General features: G+C 40.6%; 1 protein-coding gene across 8 annotated transcripts in view; it reads right to left on the bottom strand.

Annotated features, from left to right (window-relative positions):
* Positions 1-22,915, bottom strand: part of IL1RAPL2 (interleukin 1 receptor accessory protein like 2) — a 373,503-nt gene that overhangs the window by 150,130 nt on the left and 200,458 nt on the right. For all 8 annotated transcript variants that reach the window (XM_088062810.1, XM_088062814.1, XM_088062811.1 and 5 more), the window contains 2 exons: positions 14,883-15,069; positions 8,543-8,696 (listed from right to left, as the gene is read on the bottom strand). In XM_088062810.1, coding sequence (XP_087918936.1) covers positions 8,543-8,696; positions 14,883-15,069 — 341 coding nt within the window. The remainder of the gene's footprint in view (positions 1-8,542; positions 8,697-14,882; positions 15,070-22,915) is intronic.

Here is a 22,915-nt window from a genome sequence, read left to right on the forward strand (position 1 = left end):
ATAATATTTACAAAACAAAGACCTTGGTAAAAATTCATACAAATCACATAAAATATATCAAAAGAAAACTCTAATTGTTGGCACTTCCTATATGTAGCTTTAAATAGATAATTATTTTGGCAATGGTTTGAGAACCCAGCTGTGAAATTCATTTTCTGGTCTTTAAGTGCTGTATTTGTCAGCACTTAACCCATTTCTGCCTTGTTTTCTCTCACAGAAAGGAAGGTTTCCTTTAGAAAATAAAAATACTAGAAAATGCAATGCATCATTTATAAGAAAGTGCAGCAGAGGAAATGCTAAGAACAGTATCTCCTACCACAGATCTTCTAAAGCTTGGAACTCCCAGTAAAAACTTAATTTGTGCAGGCTTTTTGCTGTCCCTTGCATTTAATGAAAAAGTGATTCCCTGACTGTCTCAAGATATTGCAAAGAGTGAGAAGAGATGAAGTCTTGCTATGGAAATGTGTAATTTATATGAGCAAGTAAATGTCAGTTGAGATATGACATGTTATATATTTTAACGTGGCAATATTAGAAGTGAACAGGAAGGATTTTCTGTTCCCAAACAATCTGCAGTATCCCTCCCAGAAGTAAAAAACTTCTGCAGATTTAACTTGTTCACTTTAAGATTTCATTTCCAAATTAACAACTGTCTAATTTTCACAGCTGTTTGAACTGCAGTCATAAGCAAGCTGCTTTTCCCCTTGACTTTGTTTTGTAAATATCTTCCCCTGAATAATTGGTTCCTCCAGATTATTTTCATTTATTCTCTTTTGGACTCAAATATTGGTAAAAGTTTTGTTATGAAAAAAATGTTAAAGAGTGTTTTCCAGGAGGAAAGGCCTTTCTGCATATTCCATTATAAATGCAATCCATTAGTCAATGGAATGTACTAACACTATGAACTATAAAAGAAACTGAAAATCTTACCAGTTTTTATTCCCCTTCACTGCTTACATTGCATTTGAGGAGAATCTGGAAATGCACACTTTATTTTGAGCTCAGTAGCCCTGGCTGGGTAGTCATTGTATCTTTCTTTGTGGTACTATTTGGGTGATACCCAACACCACCATGGCACACAGGGAGGTGCCAGGAGAGGCACAGTGTGAGCCCCCTTCTCCCTGCATTCTCCCAGGACAAGGTGTGAGATCCAGCCTCATATCAGCCAAGGAAATGGGATGCAAACATCCATCACTCCCTTGCTCTGGGAGCTTTCTGCACAGGGATTTGCTGTACAAAGTATGGGAGAGAGTTCTGACTTACGGATAAAATTGCTTGTTAAGAACAAAAATGAGTTCTAAAGTAGAAAGTGCCAATCTTCCAGTGCTCCCTGACTGTACCCCAGCAGCTCCCCATGAAGTTACAGGGAGCAGGAGCTGGGCCTTCAGCTGGGAACAGCACATTTTCTGCCAAAAGGGAGCTCTGGTTGGAGCTCTTGCATGGGATACACGAGGGGACAGGCATCCCAGGCCACGTGTCAGACGTGGAGGGGGCTGCCAAGCACTGGGAGTGAGCTGAACGTTGTTCACAGCAAACAAAGGCTAAAGCTGCCAAGACAGGAGAGGAAGGAAAGAATAAAAAGCATGTCTCTGGGTCCTACAGCTGCTGACAGCTTCAGTATCACTTTAGAATTCTGGTGAACACTAAACGGGAAATTTTTCTCATGGATACGTGGAGCTGAACAAATAGAGCTCTGAAGAAGGAGCATCTGCTTCTGGGAAAAGGGAGATGGATCCAAGTACAGCAAACACCTCCCATGCCCACCACCACTGGCCATGCAAGGAAGTGAGGAGGAGCAAAGCCTGAAGGCCAAACCAGCTCCCACCCTCCGCACGTCACCATGTTTTACCTTGGAGTGCTTTTCAGGCTGCTTCATCAGGAAAATTCACAGGCTGCTTTAGGCTTTCCTTGAAATGTTTTCTGCTTTATTTGAGACAACAGACTCTCTGACCCATGCTTGAAAATACAAACAAATAAGGGAGAGGGGAGCTAACAGCTCTCATCATAGCTGCTGGCCAAAATCAACAGAAAAACACCACTTCACTTCAAGTAACCCCCATATCCCAGGGATTAGGTGAGATATTGAGTGTTGACAGGAACCAGAGCTTGCATTTGCGAAAAATTTTAGTATTTCATAAGAAATTTCCTGCAAAACATCAATTAAAGAAAAAAAAATAGAACCATTCAAAATACCTCATTTCAGAAATGCTGAAAAATTTCAGTAATATACATTAGTACCTGTATGTGTTCTTAAAAACAGTACAGGCACAAGTCAAAATAAAATATATCAGCTTACAACAAAGGAGTAATTTGACATAACAAAATCAGAAATACAAAGTGTTGCAATGTGACGTTTGATGTTAAAGTTACATGAATGGAAATTAATGTTATTTTCACATGGTGCTGTAATTGATGTTTCTGCCTTACTTGATGATAAAATGGTGCTAATAATAGCTTCATCCCACCTCCAAAGAAAAGGCTCTGGAGCTCAGAAAATAAAGCAACAATGGGAGAGTGGGAGCATGTCCAGCCTCCATCAGGACCCAGAGGTTCTGCCTTCTCTGCAGAGGGCAATGCCAGGCAGAGATGCCAGAGTTAATTTGGGTACCAAAAGCCAAGCAAACATGGCTCTGCTGGAAAAGGTCCTTCACAGCTAAGTGAGGAACCCCTGCACACCAGAGCTCAGGCATGTCCCGAGCACAGGACTTGTCACTGCACTGGGGATGTTCAGTTCAGCCTCTGCTCCTCAGACACCTGATTTTTTAACCTGAATCTTATGCTGGCCCTGCTTTTGATTACTTCTACAAATAGTATTCAGAGCTCAGTGACCTTTCAGAGCTAAACTGGATTTTTGGATAAGCAACTACTTAAGCAACACTGAACCATTTCATAAATTCATTGCAGATTACTAAACTCTTTATGCCTAAACACAGTGCTGTTGGGAGGGAATCACAATTACATGTTTTCACATTTTTAAGCAAACACCAACTCTTACATTTGACACCGTAAAAGTAAATCCTTTATAATAGTCTCAGTTCCAAAGGACTTGGAAGAACTTCCATGTTTCTGCTTAGTTTAAATAAGCTTTTAATCTATCTTAACACTTTTTGTTGTGGTTGTTCTGGAAACTGTCAGCAGCCAAAAATGTAGTCAGTCAACACATCGTTTGTATGACTTTGGTGACAATACTTTATCCTCCACAAACTGATAAGGCCTAGAGTGCACTTAGGGATTACTGCAGGTATAAAGTTGATTCTGATCAGAACCCAGTAAATGCTGCCAATGTGTCACTAGCCTCGACTTCTAATAATGTAAAGCAGCATATCCAGTTCACAGAGGATTAAAAATGGGCAGAAAAGCAACCACTACTGAATGATGGACATACTTCTAGCTCATATCCTCTCTTCTTTTGTGGTAGCTTCTCTCTCTACGGCACTAGAGCTGCTGGAAAATCCAACTAATTGATTGCCCTTCTAAATCCAATTCACCCCCTTGGTTTAACAATAGCAAATCACCATCAACTACTTTTGCTAATAAAGGGGTCCCAAACCCACAAACAAAATGTAGCAAGAGCAGCAGGTGTAATTTGAAAAGCAAGAGATGTAATGAGACTTGAAAGGATTTAATTGAAAAACTATGATCAAAGAGTGAATTCAGGCAGAATCATTCAACTCAAGTAGCCATGTGGAATAATTTGTCATTTACAATGGTCAAAACAGATACTGCTGCATAAATGACTTTTAGGAACAGCCAGGCATTTTAGCAGCCTGTGAAGAATATGCCAGAGTAGAGGATGAAGGAAACTTGGAGGACAGAGCTCCTGGACAGAGTGGTCCAGTAATTCCTGCATGTCACTCCAATCCATCACCAGTAGTTTATGAAGCTGGTCAGAATGCCACCTTCTCCTGTCATACTCAAAAATAATTCACCAGTACAAGCTCACAAATCACCTCTTTCCACAGGCAGAAGAAAGAACAAGGCAACCTCTCCCAGTAGCACAGCTGTCCCTGAAGAAACACATCCCTGCAAAACAGCCTCATCTGCCAGGGGCACCTGGGCCACGCCGTCAGACCACGTTTTACTCCCTTCTCAGAGGCACTACCCTTTCCCAAACCTCCAAAATACGTCTCCTTGCATCTTCTTCTCGACCTGTGCCCTTACAGACCAGTGTTCCAGAGTAAAGAGAGTGCTGAAGGAGCAGATAAACCCAGCAGGTGTTTATTTGTAATATTATTATTATTATTATTACTATTATTATTATTACTATTATATCTTAATTTTAATTAATTCTTAATTGTTTTCCACAATTGCACCTTTTCACCCTCAAAGCTATTGATACATTGCTATGCATCAAGACGGAGTAATTTGTTGGTAGGGCTGGGGAAAACAGGAAGATGCATAAATTGCCTTTCAAAACCAATATTACTTTCTACATTTGAGGTTTTTTTCTTTTAATCTGAATAGTACAACTGTTCTTCAATAAACATTAGCATTTACAATACTCATTAACATGCTTTTGATTGCTGATATTCCTGAATAATTGTAATTTAAATAAATTCTAATAATGTAGATTATCTATAACTTTATATTAGTGCTTTCAGGTTTTTTCTAAATGGGTGCACTCTAATTTATTATCTAATTAAAAACTGAGTTTCTGTTACATTTTTATGCTTTATGCTTAGATCACAGTTTCTAATCTCACTTGTTTGTCACACCAAAGCTACCAAGAAGCAAAGTGAAATCGTATCAGTATTTTTTTTTTTACATAGACTGAAGGGTTATATGTTATTTGCTAAGAGATAACACTGTTGTCATGTTTCTTCAGCAAAAAAGGCTGACAAGACTTGTTTCACATCTGTCTGAATGATATAACAAACCCATGAAGAACTAGTGATGAAAAAGCTGGTTTGTTGACAATCTATTATTGTTAAATGCACCCAAACACCAAGATTTAGGCACTGCTCATTAGTGCTGTATTGTAGCTCAGGATTTTGTCTCTATAAATACTTCATGTCAAAATATTTTTCAAATATATTCTAGGCTGTAAGCCTTTCCCTTACAACCCTGAAGAGCAACATCCTCTGAAGCCTTTTATCAACTGAATCACACTCAATGTTCATTACCCACCGCAGCCAGACGATGACACTGCCAGCCCTATGGCCAGCTGCCCTTCCTGCAAATGCCATCTGACCTGTCTGCTTTCTGCTCTGCTCACCTACCAATACCACTCAGGTCCCTCTGTCTTCCCCTGGCCAGACATCACACACTGATAGCTTTCAGCTTCCATCTATTGATTCTATTCCATCTATTTGATTCTATTTCTATCTATCTATCTATCTATCTATCTATCTATCTATCTATCTATCTATCTATCTATCTATCTATCTATTCCATCTCCTGAGATTTCTTTCTTACAAATAATCTCATAGTTGCTCATATCATGACTTAGTCACAGAAGAAAAGGAGGAACTCCCCTTTTATCTCTAACTGGCCCACTGAGATCTTCCATTTGGGTCTGCAAAGGCCAGAAGGCAAGACAGGATCCAAGGAAAGCACACACTGTCCTTGCAGCTCCCTGCCACAGGCACAGCCACCAAGACAACTGTGCCGACACTTTGGTACAGAATGACATCACTGGACTTTACTGGATAACTAAACAATAAGAGCAGGGTTGTGTTCCCATATGAAAGCCTTTACCTGAAATAAATCCTTAGGCAACAAACAGGCAGTCATCCTTCACTCGGCCCACAGCTGCTCTCCTGTCTGCTGTTAACTTCGATCAGGCTGGCTTGTGGGATCACATCTTCAGGAAAACTGCTGCATTTGTCTGGGATCTCATTAACTATTCTGATTAGTTTTACCAACAGCAAGTTAAAATGGTGTGTCTGGCTCCTGTACCTTGAAATTTTCCTAAAGCATTTGATGTAACTTCTGTTATGACAGCACTGCATTTATTCTGATTTCAAGTTTCACTGCTTAGATGCCTGTTCTGCATTTAGCTACGAATAGCAGATATTTCATATTGCTACTTACATAACTACCAGAATCTTCACAAAGGACTAAAAACCTCATGTACAATATTTGATGTGACTTCAAAGAAAAAAAGATCTTTGTCTTACAATTGAGAGATAAATAACTTCACCCACCTAACTGGTGTGCTTTGTACACCAGTCCTGTGTAACTGTGTACTTTAGCAAATGCTTGAAAGACGACAGGGAGTCTAAGCCAGCTTCCTCTCTCTCCATGGCAGTGCATCTCTCCTTGCTCAAGGGAGACATGGAGTTACCCATTTCACTTTCAGAATAACTCTTCAATAGCAATTTCAGGTTACCATGACTGCTAGCAGTGCCCAACAGAGTCTTTCTATTCAAAATCTTTATGTTAGAGGAACTCAGACACTTGCCAATAAATGCCAATTCAGGCATGGTAGTAAGTACCAGTAATAGAAACAGAATTACAAAGCTCCTTCAGAAGAAAGCAGCAGGCAAGATCCTTTTCTCCACATTTCTGTTGCAGGCTAGCAGAGACAATTCTTCCCCAGCCTTCAGGAGTATTTGCTATAAGCAATTTTAAAGACCAGCAGGTTCAGAAGTCAGAGCTCTGGTTCTCCCTCTAGCCTCTCCTGGTACAATGTTTGATGAGAACTCATTTTCAGACAGATGAAAAATGGGGCACAGGGCAACACCAATTCCATTACAAGAAAGACCTGGACATACTGGGATGAGTCAGCGAGGGACCACACATTTATTCAGCCAGGTCCCTGAGGATGTCATGTATCTGCTCCCAGCCTGTGATCTGACCTCAGATCCACCCCACCCAGCTTGGACAGCCACACAACACAAGCAATCCTTTGCTGTTTGTTGTACAAATTTTCTTTGACTTCTCCCCCACAAAGATCTAAACCTACGCACATGTAAACTTCATAAACTGAAACAACACAAAAACAGGAAAAATAAACTTGTTCAATCAAGCTGTGAGACAATATGCTTACATGGTTCTATTACATTTGTAGTTCTTGCCCACATTTTTAGGTTTTCATTTACATAACCTTACCAGCCTCTTTCAGATACCTACAGAGATTCAACCAGCAAACATGTAACATCAGATATGTCTCCCAAACATTTCCATCTGGAAAAGGTGTTTACAAACATATGTGCTTTTGTAAACTCAACAAAATTTAATGCAACATGAAATCACACCAAATTAAAAGGGGAAAAATCTTTTGATTCTCAAGCATTTTGCCAAAAGGAGAACAATTAAATTAAATAATTCAGATAATAAACTTTTCAATAAGACAAATAACTGTAATAAATACTATATTTAATTTAGGAAAAATTCCTTAAATTGTGAAGTATAAAATCACCACAGTGTTTAAATAATGAAGAGAACACATGACTAGCAAGGTCATGATGAGAGGCAGAGCATAGAATATCCATCATGAGGAATTGAGTTAAATGCATCTCATTTTCACTTTGTCAAACTTAGTTCACATTCTGGTTGCAGACCAGCATGTTACTTAGAGTAGCAGCTATCCACAAAGCAGGTATTGGTTCATTATCATATGATGATCATATATATCATAGTCATATCTTAATTCATTATATCTTCATTCATATCTCAGGTCTAGGGTCAGGTAGGTCAAATCAATACTTTAGAGTTCTGTCCATGGTAAAAAATGGACAATAAAGGGTCACATGACCATAGGCCACAAAGGGAAAAGAACTTACTGAAAATGAGGAATAATGATAAGAATAAAAATCCAGATTCCACTCAAAATAAAGGGAAGACTCTTTTTTCAAGAACATATTAGGAATATCATATGGAAAAATTCAGTTTGATATAATAAAGAAGAATTCTACCGGTCACTGCTTTGAGTAGGGCCCCATTTTAATCAGTATGTGGGGAAAATACCTAACCATTTGTTTATATGGTTTTGTGTGAAAGGCTGAAGAAAACCTCAACCTCAACTTGCAAAGTTCCACAGACACAGGAGGCAAAATAATAATTATAGATGTCATACTGCACAGTGGGATGAAAAGGGAGGAGGAATATGTCCATAGACAATACTTTTTTTAGCTGTTCATTTTTGGTACCTGGCAAAAATAGACAGAAAAATACTGTTGTCTAGTAAATATTACATGGAGTCAGAACCATAGAGAACCTCCTGACAAGCAGGTTACTTTGTTATGACAGTCCAACATTACTGACTTCATTCTTGGAATAGGTTGTGCCCATACTCTTCACTAAATACAATCTCTAGACTAGAAAAGCTGATCATCATAAATTAAATGAAAGCTTAAAAATATGGAGCATTTCCAGGTTTTCTACAGAGCAAAAGGTAGAAGTACTCTTCTGTGTAATTTTAGAAGATCTTGATATAAATTTCCCTGAGTCTGTGACTGCTCAGCTACTGGGATTTGCTTAGGACTTACTTCTATCAAACAGATTCACTGACAGATTTCACCAACATGTGAATACCATTTTTTCCTATTATTTCATAGATTTATTTTTTTTCCTATTGGCATAGAAAAAAGATTCTTACCAGTAACCTTCAATTCAACCGTCCTTCGTATAAGCTTGCCTTCAAATTTTAGTTCACAGGTATAATTTCCTCCATCTTCTTCCTGGACCTCTTGAATTAAGAGAGTATTTCCCTTCTGAATTACAACGTTTCTCCACATTTTTGGCTCACATTCCTGCAGAAAAAAATCCAGTGCCAAAATTACCAACATAAGACAGTATTGCCTGATCATATTTTCAGTATTATGCATAAGGAAACAACCACCTAAATATATTTTGCAATTAAAATTCAAATGTAATTTCAGAAAGCAGAGAGATCTGAAACTGGAATTAATCTGAAGACTGAAATGAAACAGAAATGTTTCTAAGGTTCAGTTTTTCCTACTGTATCACACAGGCTGTGTTTAATACATGGTGCCCTCAAGCAATGGTTAAGTATCTTTTTTTTTTTTTTCATAACAACTGCCAAGACCTCTCCTTTAGGACGGACCATTAAAATACGTCTCTATTTGAAGGGAGTAAGGGCAACATCTGTTAAGAGCTAGCCTGAAGGCAAATTTTACATATAGTCCCAGGCCAGAACCATTTACCAATAGAAGAAAACATGAAGAACAGCACTTTTTTGAGAGAATTCAGAAGCCTGGTTTCCTCACAGCCTTACTTCTCATCACTGGCTCCTCCAGCACCTGCTGAGCTTTGATTCAGCCTTTTCCCATCACCAGGCACCTTGCAACATCACCTCCACATGCACCCTCTGATGCAGGACATGGTGCTGATAGCCTGCAACTCTCACTGACTTCACCCACACCATCCTCAGCTGGTGTTTGGCAGATTTAGGTTCATTGTTACAAATTGTAGTCCAACTGGGACAGCATTTGAGTCATTCTGGATAGGGTGTGATATAGGGCAAGAAGAGGTTCTCCCCTTCCTAATACACTGGATCCTTGCAGGCAGATCAGTCACGTTCCACATGAGCAGCACTCATGATGGAATCATTCTTGGAATGCTCTGAACAAAAAGCACAGGCCAAATCTAATCACTACTGTCTCTTGAAAATGGCACCTGAAGATTATGTATTTATTATCTCTAAATACCTTTAACATCAAGCCTGTTCTGCCTGCAACAAAACCATACTTTTTAAGTTCTCTAAAGCACTCAGTAGTCCCAACAGTTCCAGAGGCTCTGGCTAATCCTATACCCAGGAAACACAAAGCAACACAGGCCTGAGTGCCTTCAATGCCCCTCTACTCCCTCTCTCAAGGTGGCAGCTCGGAATAAGCTCTCAGACTGCTGCAGTCTCACATCAGTTACACCAGGCTCAGCAACCTCAGAGACTGGTGACGTGCCCACACCTATGCCCCATTTTCTCCTCGTCTACAACAGCAGCGTCAGAAACACAGAAAACAAAATAGAACAAAGCTTTCTTTTAAGAAAACAACCAAACAAGAAAATACGTCAACATGCAAATATATTGTACCACAGTGAGAGATCAGCATGACACAAACATAAATTTTTCATGGACTCCATACGCATTCCGAATCCGTCAGGTTCTAAATTAAAGGACAACAGTAAAGAAATAAAAAGGCAGGACAGAGAGTTTCTGGCCTTGCACTTACAAAGGGGGACCTGAAGAATTCTCCCTTTCCCTAGGAAGCCAAATTCAGTTACAATATGATCAGATTTCAGATTTGGAAGCTGTGCAACACTACTGCAGGTAACAGAGTGATCAGCACGTCTGTTTCCAAAGTACAGCTGTAAGGAGAGCATCATCTTGTCCCGTAAGTGAACTTTAATTAACACTGGTGATAGACAATGACCAGAATCCAGATCCCATCTGCTGTGCTGATACTCACTCAGGACACATATTTGAGCCAGGAAATGCCATTAAATCCTTTCTGATTTGAGCTTGATATTGATACAGATATGATGATATAGATGATATGAGTTCTATTGGAAGGTACATCAGCCATCTACTTGGAGTAACTAAATCTGAACACTGGGAAAAGAATACGACTCGGTCCTATTCAGTCCTGATTTAGAAGGGATACAATTCTCAGAACACACAAATAAAACATATTTCAGAAATGCACCCTTTAGTGCAGCACTGAAATAACTTATTATGTGTTACCAGTTTTATATTCTCAATTTTTAAAAGTATGGGAACAAAGAAATGGAAGATACATTTTCATACGCTTCATATTTTTATACACAAGTTTGCAATAAGAAGGATGACACCTTTACTACTACAAAGATTAACGATTTAGAAAAACCAGTGTTCATGCTATTGTGGTTTTACATTGAGGATTTTTTCTGGTGGAATTGTACTACTAATTTCCTAATTATTTCTTTTTGTATCTTCCTGAAACACTTCCTATTAAAAATTATTTATAAGCCTTTCTTCCCCAAATTTCAGTGAGTTATTTTTTATGCTGACTATGCAGGCTTTACAGAAGTATGTTGAAAATGCTTGTTTATATATTTAATACACAAAAGTAAAAGCAGAAAAGGGGATAAGCTGGAAAATGGCTTAAAAACAAAATTCTTACTAGATTTTATATTGTGAAAACTATTAGAACTAGAATGAAATCCGTATTTTACAGTCAGAGGTCTTCTAATTTCTCTAAAGGCTCATTTCATGGAATCACAGAACAGCTTGGGTTGGAAGGGACCTTACAGATCATCTCATTCCAACACCCCTGCATGGGCAGGGACACCTTCCAGCAAACCAGGTTGCTTCAAGCCCCATCCTACTCGGTGTTGAACCCTTTCAGGGATGGGGAATCCACAGCTTCTTTGGGCAACCTGTGCCAGTGCCTCACCACTCTCACAGGAAAAAGTTCAATATCTGATCTAAACCTACTCTCCTTCAGTCCAAGGCCATTCCCTCCTGTCCTTTCATTACATGCCCTTATGACAAGTCCCTCCCCAGTCATCTTCTAAGCCCCCTTCAGGTACTGGAAGGTGCTCTAAATTCTCCCCAAAGGCTTTAGCCAATTAATTGCTCTTTTCTGCTTTTGCAATATGTTTACCTGCTAGAAGAAACTGTGTTTCTTTTTCTAGACTATTTACTTTCCTTAGACATCTGAAATATTTTGGGGTTTTTTTTTCTGCAGTAATTAAGGTGTGCACTACTACACTTCTTTTTATCTTCCTTGAAATCTAAGTGGCAGTACCTCAAAAGTCTATTTCTCTGGGTAGATAACAACTACCTGTCCTTCACCTGACATTTTGATTGTTCTCTTAGCCCTCCCTTCAGTAGTAGAAAGGACATGATGGAAATGGATTAAGACTCCACACTCAAGATGTAATATACCTTTTCCCTCTGCCAGCTGATTTTTCATGAAACAGCTTTTACTCTTAAATCCCATTCATTCAATCATGCCTTGACACACACCTTTACTTTAAAAAAAAAATCCCACGCGTCTTGTCAAAACAGTTCTAATAGGCATAACTGAGCTGAGCATATATCAATGGCATTAATTGGGGAAGTCTTTAAAAAGAAATATTTAATGAAGTTTAATTCTACTCAGAAGTGAAGCTCATACTACTCTTAAGACAGATCCTCACAACAAATGCTATATTACACACTGGGTGTGCATGTGGAATTCTATTCAGACATAATTAAGAGCATGTTTAAATTACAGTTAACTCCCAGTAAATTGATGCAATTACTAGCTCAGATTCATCATTCCCTCAACACAGAGAAGCCTTTTGAAAGGCAGACCAGGTTCTGTACACAATGGGCTGGCATCATCACTGTCCTGTCTGATGGTATTTCATAGGCCACAAGTCCAAAGCCCCTGATTACCAGTCAACTGGCAGGTTCTCATGAACACAAGAAATTCTCTTTTCAGCAGAAGGGATGAAGAAGGAAATCTCAAGGACTTCCTCATATTTATTTATCTATCTACTGTTCTATTTTGAACAACTTCTGCACCCTGTCTGGGTGAAAATCTCTAAATATTCCAGCATAATGGAAAGGAATACGCACTCTTCCACTCGCCCCTGGCTCCCACCAGTGCCTCTGGAGCAAATTTGGTTTTATGTACACATCAAACTTAAAATCCAAGGTAGGGGGGAAAGACTTGAGGATCCAGAGTGTTATGACCAGACATGGATGCCTTCTTTGGAAAGTGAGGGTCAGATCCCAAGGCAGGATAACACTTTCCACTATTCTTCATGAGAAGGGACCTGCTTCTTGTTAATCATATTGCCTCCCACAGCATGCTCTTAAGTCCCAGACTGCAGTTTGTAGGGGCTACCCCAGCATTCACCAAATTATTTTGAAATCCATATAATTCTGTATTTTCTAGAAATTTGACTTCTGCACTTTTGAATATGCAGACTTTTATTAACAGTAACATAATAGTCTCTAGAATACCCAAAACTCTGTTCAGGAAAAAGTTTCAAGGGATAACCTGACATATATACCTGCTACACAACATTAATATTGTGATTGCACCCTGCTGAGCTTCCTGACTCAGGTCCAGGTAACAAAGATGTTTCTCTGAGAGCCAAACTGATAACTCGTTATTGTTAATTATAGGCAAGAAGGTGTATGTAGTAGCTTATCTCACTCAAGATAGTGAAAAGATAGTCTCTTTTCACTATCAAGCCAAACTAAAGGTTGTCAACTTCGATTGTCTCACTGTTATCATCCAATGACATCAATTCTATTCAATTTCATCTCAGTGATGATTTGTCAGTCAGCTGTCACACTCCAGCCTGGTGTCACACAACCTGTGTGTGACACCCAGACAACGTGGCTGGGGTTATGGAACAGACCCTTCCACTCCCTGTCTTGGTCAGTACAAAGCATCTCTGGTGTGGGACTGCACATGCATCTTCTTTTGACTCATTTCTGCTCCATGACAGCTGAAAATCATTTCTGCCAGACTATTTGTCAGTGTGCTTTTGCAAAAAATTGAGATCTTCACTGATCTGGTGTTCAGTAATACCAAGGTAGAGAGGCCAAGAAGCAGCTTCTCTTCAGTATCCTCTTTGCTCTGAGATTTCCAACTTCATGTGCAGAGCCAAGAATTGGAATCCATGATCCGTGTGAGCCCCTTCCAACACAGGAGATGCTATGATTAACTATATACATATATTTGACATATGAACAGCACTGAAGATATCAACCCATATGCTGAGAGAAAGAACTTCAACTGCTGAAAGAAAAACTTTGTTCACAGTAATAGTCAGTTATGGCACACATTTTGTTACTATAACACGAGATTTCTGTAAAAAACAAATAAATGACAACTTTTATAATTGCTCTTTTCAGCTGCAACCTGCTAAGAAGGAAAAAAATATGCTAGTCTGCCCACATTACTTAATTTCATACAAAATAATTGTCTTTAAAGAATATTATTACGGTTGGCAATTCAAGCACCAAATTACGTTTTAACTAGTTTGTATGTTTCTGTCTGTATTACCTGAACCAAGCTTATCCTAAACCCCTATAATCCAGACACTATTTTCCACAGATGCCACTGAACTGTTCCTCTTGCCCAACTATTTCCAGTTCCTTCTGAGTCTCAGCTCTTTTTTCTTCTCTGCTGTTTCTTGCATTGTTAGTACAGGGTATTAGCCCTCAACTAATATCTGAGGGCTTTCCAAATATCAGACTTTGACCCAAGTCCAGACATCAGGCAAAATTTGCCAGACCTTGCTGTGTTCTCATTACCTGATGTTTTCCAGCCAACCCATATTTTCTCATTGTCCTGCTTTCTTGGGGAGCTACAGAAACATGTCACCAATACATCTGCTGATGAAAGTGGTGTAAGTTGACAGGCCTTGGAGAAGGTGCAAGCAGATGAGTTACCTGACAAGTAGTGAAAGTATCTAACTGACCTCAGTTAAAATTAACTGACTTCATGGCAGTTACTCAATGAACCTCAGCAGACTTCTGTGCAGACTCCAGGAGACTTTGGTAAAAATTTACAAGTCTAGGTGAAATTATCCGACAGACTCCATAAAAATTAATTGGGCAGCACAACTGAAGCTGGCAGTGCTAACACATCTTTGGCTCCATTGCTTCCCTTTGTTTCTACTCCAGATCATGCAGGAGACACCACACCCAGGTATAAACTGGTACAGAGGCACTGTGGTTTGGGAATGAGGTACTGCTGATAGAGAAGTCCTGTGAGGTCTCTCACAGAACATCCTCGTTGATACTGCTTCTGTTGGACAATGACCACGCTGGGTAGTTTTACCTGCAAAACTGTCATACTGGGACAACACTCTCCAGACCAGTCACAAGCCACTGATGCTTCAGAGAAAGTCAGCTCTAAGCCTCAGACTGAAAACAGTGAAAGTTTTGAACAGTTTCAGCACAACAGGAATAAGACAGCAATAATTACCTTGTACCACACCACATCTGGCTCTTGATTGGCTGTTTTGTAATCTTCAATATCAGGACAGGAGATTGTCTTTCTCTTAGTGACTTCTGATTTTTCCAGATATCTGATCTTGCTGTTGTAGCAAAGCCCAGATTCATTCTCAGCTACAGTCAAGGACATGGACACCTTCATGCAATATGTTGAGTTTCTGCAGGGACAGAAAGATGGTTCCATTTATCCTGCCTTCTTTTCACCGTGTTTGTTTCAGCAACAGTAAGTTTCTTTGCTAAGCTCCCATTTTCACAAACACTTGAGTGACACATTGAAATAGTGACAGCCATGCTGTGCATTTCCAGCACAGAGGAATTACTAGGAAACATAAAGGCTCACTTCTGACTGACTGTGAAGACTATGAAGAACCTTGAAGAAATATTGCTGACGAGATCCAACCCAGCACAGCAGCTCTTTCGAGCTTGTAAGTCTATGAACACAGGAACCTGTTGGCACGTCAAATGTTGGTCAGGATACACTGTCCTATTTCCTCTGTATCCCCCCCACACTTATCCTCACCCTTGTTCTCTCCCACCTTCATGAGATTTCACTCCCGTGTGCAGTGCTATACGTTTGAGAAGAAGGGTTATGTGCTGGATGTTAAAGCACATCACACAGGAAGGATTTCTCTCTGAGGAGGAACCCCTGTACAAAATTCTACAGCACATGATACTGCGGTGGGTCTATCTGGATTAGCTGCCAGCTTCCTACCAACCTTCACTCCTCTCAATGGGATGGGGGAGGAAGAAAATAAAATGAAAAAGCTAATGGGTCGAGAAAAAGACAAGGAGACCACTAACCCATTACTCCCACAGGCAAAATAGACTTCACTTGGAAAAGAAATATTTTAATTAATTGTAAATTATAATAGGTTTGATGGTGAGAAAGATAAAAAAGCTAAAATACATTCCACTCACATCCTCTTTTTCCTCCTCTCCTTCCCCAGGTGGTACAGGGGTGGGGTGGGGGGTTGTCATCTGTCAATAACATCTCCCCACCACCTCTTTGTCCTCATGTGCTCCCCTGCTCCAGCATGGACTGCCCATGGCTGCAATTCCTGTCATAAAAATCAGGTCTCCAGGATCCCTCTATGGCCACAGGGCAGTGACTTCTGGGGCCTGGGGTACCAAAGAACCCCAAAAATCCTGAGAACTATTCTTAATATTAGGGCAGAATAAACACAACCAGCTCTGCTCCCATTCCACATAATCCTGAAAACAGGATTAAATTCCTTCAGCTTTGCAGCTTCAACAGGGCCATCAGACACATACCTTGATGTATTGTGGGGCATTGGCACTCTGGGCAGGGCAGCTGCAGCCCAGGCTGCCAGCTCTGCCCCTCATCCCATGTCACGGATTAAAAACCACAATATAACACAGCTCTTCCTCCCATTGTACATCATTCTGTCATTTTAATTGATTGTGCCACTACCAAGAAAGCCAGGAGCAAACCAGTCGTGCTGGGTGGTTACTCCCATTGGAGGGAGCTGTGGAGAGCTCTTGTGGGAGGTATCTTGGCTTTGCCACTGCCTCCTCTATCACAGCTCTGCCCAAACTGGTTTAGCTAAGACCAGAGGGTGCCCTGTGCACCTGGAAATCATCCATCAGTCACACTCTGACACTAAAGATGCTGGCTGCTCACTCCCACCAACTAGACCCAGGACAATGTTTTTTATTATAAAAAAGCCCAACATGCTCCATGACAACTCTTCTCTGACATTTCCTTCTGTCAAGAGCCTGTAGTTGGGAAGAAAATAAAAAGGTCTACAGGGACACTTCACCAGAGCTCCAAGCTTCACGCTAAACAATGCTGGCAAAACACTGCAAATGGGTTCTTGTCAAAGGTGTGGCATGAGCAAGGATTGGCAGAGAGAGCCATTTGCAAGGCAAATCAGGAGGCAATCTTCAGAAATATCCCATTTTCAGCATCATTAGTGTTATGCATCCAGCAAAACCACAGATTTCATCCTTCCTACTCACTTCTCCTCAAAATGTCACCTATACATCTGTGAAATGGAATCAGTGGATATTTTGTCCATTCCCTCACCTCTGAGTGAAAAGGCTCACTTTGCACATTGACATGATATGTTTCAGTTGAGAGTCTATAATACAGTCTCATTCTCACAAACTGCACAAAACATATTATTTACCTGAAAGAAAATTTCACTGGACTGAAACAATCCATCATTTGGGGTGGGCTTATATAATTTAGGGAAAATAAGTCAATTTCTCCTAAATTAGTTTTGAAAAGGGTTACCCTTCTTGTAGGAAGAAAACAAAACATATTTGAGAGTTTTTACAGCTCTGAAAATTGACAAAATACGAATACAACCACTCAGTATTATCAATAGCAATTAATCAGTAATGATTATTTAGCTTTCCCGAATGACTGTAAATATTACTGAGTGCAAGTAAGGTCACAAACTCTCAGCAATAATAATCCAGGCCAATAAAAAATAATGTCTTTGAATAGTTGTCCATTACTTCGTGTTATTTAATAGCACTGTATTTTCTCCTAACAATCTTACATTATTTAGATTGCATTTTGAACAGTGCTGGAGGCTACTCCTATTTAAAATGCTTCCTGGAACCACAATGTAAAAATGCAGTATGCTTTTCATTAGTTACAATTAGAATTGAGTAGAGTTGAGGAAACTAAGTTACTGGTGAGTACTATCACTTCTGTTCACACTCCATGACCAAAGACAATAAATCTATTCAGGCTCGTGATGAAGAAGGCCCTCACTAAAGCAATAGACGCAAAAGCTTCATAGATGTTTCTTCACCAGCCACTCATATTACTGCTGGTAATCCAGAAAAAGGCAATTTCTGCAGGAATGTCAGTGACTGAAGCAGGAGTCTTCCTTTAATCTAGTCAGCTCTGGAAAACAGTGATACTTCACGTCACGTGCAAAAGGAATCAGTAGTTTGATCAGCCTTGCTGTTTTTCTCAGTTTTGAAGGAGAAATCTGGGAGCTGAAGTCTGCTGAAGTCGTGAGCCATTCCTCCCTGTGCTGGGCAAGTCATTCCCCAAAGCTGGGGTGTTCAATTTCATCTCTCAGTTCTTTCAGCAGCTGATGCTGATTTTTTCTTGGTGTCTTCCCTGCCTTATGGGTTCTGGAGGCATAATAAAGGGGCTCTCTAAAGTTGACAGCTTGAGGGAGAACCCAGGAGGGGGATCACAAAGAGGATTGGTAAAACTTTGTTTTGTCTGCAAATGGACAGGAACAGGGTGGTCCTGGCCACACAGGGCACTGATAAGAGCCCACCTAAAGAGTTCTCTCAGGAAGCCCATAGAGCTGCTGTGTTGGGAAGGCGTCCAGTTCTTTCTTCCCAATTGTTTTTAAGACCCCTGTGTCCACAAGTGCTCTCCTTCATGAGCTGCATTTAAGTTGTTTATGGTAAGGGTCTTTTTCCTTTTTTCTTTTTAGTGAAGGTATTTAGATAAACTAGCACAAACCCCACATTTTTGCTTTTCTTCTTTCAGAAGCTAAACAGAAGACCTATGGATTATTAAAAGGAGGATCCACTTTTGTTTTCAGTACATGGTCGTGGAGCTTTGTGGGGGAGGTCAGTGCTCCCAGCAGTCTCTGGCTGGCAGGAAAGGTTATATGGCCATTTTTAATGAGGAAAGCCGAACACAAGAACAACAGATATCAACAGCAAAGCTACAGGTAACCTGAGCTTTGCTGTCAGAAACAGTGGCCAAAAGGAATGAAAAGCAAGCAGCTTCCAGGTGGATGAGGAAGATGCTGGAGGGCTTCCAGTGATGATCTTAGCATTATGAGGCTAGGTAAGAAGAGCTGTATCTAAGTAGAGAAGGTTGAGGCCCACATGAACCTGTCAGGTGACATTTTCCATATACATGTAAAGGAAATAAACCCATGGGTCTGGAAGTGTGTGTTTCAATAATTTGTCTTTTCTGAAACATTTCCAAACCATTCATTTTCCAAAGGAGTTGATTTCTAGCGGGTTCTAATTTTATAACAAGTAGTAGTGGTCACATGGACAACAGGAAGAAGGAAGAAAAGAACTACTCCACAGTGCAAAGAAGAAAAATTGTCTCATATTTTCACACTGAAATTAAGATCTGTAATTCTCTATTTCAAGGGAATAGTTACACACTGGGCCCACTCTCTTGACTGGAAATAGGAAGAAGGGCTTAGCTCTGCCAGAGTTCACAAAGCAGTTTCCTTTGTTCTGGTGGCAAGGCATCTGTAATCCCCAGGCCACCTGGAGCTGGCTCTGAACCACAAACTGAAGCCAGCTTCGAACCAAAGAGAAAAGCAGAGGGAGAACCAAGGGAGTTTAACAGGTCTCAAAACAAAAGAAAGCAAAACTGTGTTTGGCTTAACTTCGAAGCAAGAACAAAAGGGAAAAGGTTTGATATAAAGAAATGGATAAGGACATTTGAAATTGGAGTGTCAGTCCCTAAATTATTTTTCATCTTGCTTTGGATTCAAGACAATTAATCAGCCCTAAGGCTGAATTCAAATTAAAGTAAATATTCACAACTTTGTCAAAAAGCCTTTTTTAAATTGCATTTGCGTTTCTGCTAAGCGAGGGTGGTTTTTTAAAAGAGTCAAGTAGAAAATTGTCTCTAATATGCTCAGAACCTCCCCCAGCCACCCTCATTTACTGATTTTCTTATAAAGAGGAAGGAGGCAGAAATGCGGTTGAATATTGTATATCTACTAGATTGAAAAACCCCACCTAATTTTGAATTGCATACTTATACAAGAGGATTCACCCTAGTTTTTTTTTTCCCCTTACAGATTCATTTTTCATTGTACTGGATTTTAAACTACATTCTAAGACTTCAGCAGTAGATCCAAAAGTTGGGAAGTGTATTTATCAAAGCAGTGCTTAGGGAACAGCACACCTCCGGCTTAGATCGCACTCGATGTCTCTGAACACTCTGTTTTAATGACATTTTTATTGGTTCACTGACTGTAGGACTGGATAGATCAACCTGTAGATTCATCTCTGCTCATTTTGAGTTAGAGCAACAACAGTAATATCTTGGTTTGAAGGACAGGCATCTGCCAAGGAAGGTGGGAACCTCCCTGAGAATAGAAAATACGACCCACTTCCCTCCAAATTATTATAACTTTGAAATTACGGGGCTTTCAGGCACAGTTATGGGACAGGAGCAGCAGTTCTTTCCCAGTGTGTATATGTAAAGCAAGGCAAGGCAGCAGCGGGCGCGGCAGCCCCGAGGAGCAGAAGCCAAAGCCAGCCCCAGCCGCTCTGGGCTGCGGCACCTTCCCCTTGGCTGCAGTTCCGCTCCCGGCCGGCAGGGGCGCTGCTGGCTCCCGGCCGGGCGGGCGCTGCCAGGATTCCCCCGCGCCTGCAGGGGGCGCTGTGGCGCGGCCGCGGCTCCCTCAGGCGGTGATGGCGGCCGGGCTGGATGGCGAAATGGGCTGCGGCAGAAGCTCGGAGCGGAGCTGGCGCCGCAGAGACGGGCACACCCCGGGGTGGCAAACGAAACACGTCAGAAACTCCTCAGCCATAGCAGGAGCCACAGAGTGTCCTGTTGGGCAAGGGATGCTGAGTTTAAAGCACAGTGAAAAAGCTGGAGGCAGCAGCAGAAAACACTGGGGCTGGGCAGCGGCAGCCGGGTTTCTGTAAGCAGCTGCTGCACACAGCCAGGGAGACGCACCCTCCGGGAAGGGGAGGGGGTTTGGGTCCCGGGTTTTCCCCAAGTAGATGGTGAGGGTCCTTTCCAGTGAGGTAGGGTGTTAATAGAGCCCCAGTTCAGCAGTGGCTCTTACAAGCAAAGGCTCACCCATGGTAGCAGAAGCAGTACAGGGCTGGACTCCACAGTGGCAGAGAATTCTCCCTGCAGTAGCAGTAACTTGATCATTCCCTTCCCATCTGAGAGCAAGAGAGCGAGAGGAGCCAAGGCCAGGCCCTCACCCCACAGCTGAAATCTGAAATCTTGCAGTGTCTCTACCCTTCCAAAGAGAAAACCCCCCAGGTAAGAGTGCAACCAGTAACGCCCTCCCCCCAACTTTGGCCACTTCTTTTGTCTCTTAAGTACCAGCTGTTACAATGTCTTACGTAACAAACGCGAGAAAATTCCCAGAAAAGAAAAAAAGAAAAAAAAAAGAAAAATCCTAACCCCCAACAAGCAGTAACTACACCATCAACCATCTTTGTCCATATGAAGCATTGAATTGCACAACCAGATCCACTACTGGCTGCTCTAAAAATGTGCTGTTTTATCAGCTCTCAGACTTAATCAAGCATTTGATTGTTCTCCTCTCACTTCATGAGAATTTAATAAATTTATTCCTGTCCAAATTTTACAGTTCACACAATAGTTACCAAGGTCACAGTTTGATGATCTGCTTAAAGAAAAATGTTGTTTATCATTATTGCTTTTTTCAGATCATACAAATGTAACATCTTAAAAACAAACAGATTATTACTTACTCTTCCAAGGTTTCACTCAAGTGTTAACTTACTTCTCAGTGACTCCCACTTACTCCTACATATTTGGGGTCATTGCCTGGAAAAGATCAATTTCTTGCCCATGGTGTGAGTGACAGCCAGAAGTTACAAATCACAGACCCTTGAAATTTTTTTTTATTTTTAATTCTTATAAATTTGTCAAGTGAGAGAGCAATAGCCAAAGAGGAACAGACTGACCATGCTGTAGTTGCTCCCTGAATCAAAGGCCAAGAGGCGTAGTGATGCTGTGGCTTGTGTTTGGTACCTAGCCCTTGGTACTGCTCCAAACACTCCTGTCCTCTGTTTGGCTTTCTTGTTGCTGTTACAACTGTTATTCTAATACCAACTCCTATGCCTGAAAAGGAGAAATCTTAATTCCATGTTACCAGTCCTTTAGCATCTGATATGTTTTCAAGATCCCCCCCAGTAAAAGAAAATAATACCATGGAAAGTATGATTTCAGAAATTAAGCGTTAAACCAGCACAATGTTACAAATCCAGTGCTCTTATATTATCTCTATTTCCTTCAACAGAGAAAGAGGTTGTGAATCCAGACAGAGATACTGTTCAAGGCCCCATTCCCTTCAAGCAGAAAAAGTATCTGTGTGGAACTAACCCACCAATCACCAAGAATTTTTATTTTTTATGCACTTCTTTTCTCCTAAGATCCAATCTCTAGTACAAGACTCACTAGAAACAAGAAAATTTAACCTTGACTAAAACACACTGGATGACCCAGAGGGCCATGTTTAAAAGCGAAGAAAGGCTATCTATACCTATCTATTATATCTATTATACCTCTCTATTCAAAAGGAAAACTGAGCAAAGTCACTGAAAGGTAATTTTAAAAGACTCATATTAATGACAGCTTGAAAAATAGATATCCAGGAATGTCTCTCAAGTCAACAGTCTAGCTCTCACCAGAGGCGCTTAAAAGACCTGTACTCCTTGCTATGAGTTCAGCCACCTTTCAAGAACTTTTGTACTTCTTGATCCTGGGATGAAGAAGAAAAGATGTTTGGATATGGCAGATGGGTAGAGCATCTCACAGTTGGGTCTCTCTCACCAAAGCTTAGCTCCAAGTTTAAATTTAATTTGGACATCATCTTAAGAGGGAAATGTGACATAAAAATGTTAAGATATGTCTACTACAGTCAGGGATACAGCCAGTAACAGCAAGGCCATGATTTGAAAATTTGTGGCTATGATTTGAAAATTCATGGGTAATCTCTAGCATTATGTTTCTTAAGCGTGTCTTAAGAAAGAAGAACTGACAGCCAGCTGATTCATACATGGTTAGGGTCAGGAGAAGCTATTTCTTTTCTGGTTGCCTTCGCACACACATGCACTGGTCTCGATGACCTCTGCATTGTGACAACTGCAACTGAAAAGCAAGTCACCAGTCAGTTGTTCCAACAGGGACTACCCAGACACAAAGAAAATCTCCCAACATTTAACCTGAATCACACAGGCCAACAGTGTTCCTTGGGTTTGTTTTTGGTTTTTTTTAACTTTTCACTGATGTTAGTCATTAAATGTTAGAACTGA

Source organism: Pseudopodoces humilis, chromosome 15, assembly GCF_049639895.1.
Source record: "Pseudopodoces humilis isolate 2021_Gansu_Grassland_sample_001 chromosome 15, ASM4963989v1, whole genome shotgun sequence".
Taxonomy (NCBI): domain Eukaryota; kingdom Metazoa; phylum Chordata; class Aves; order Passeriformes; family Paridae; genus Pseudopodoces; species Pseudopodoces humilis.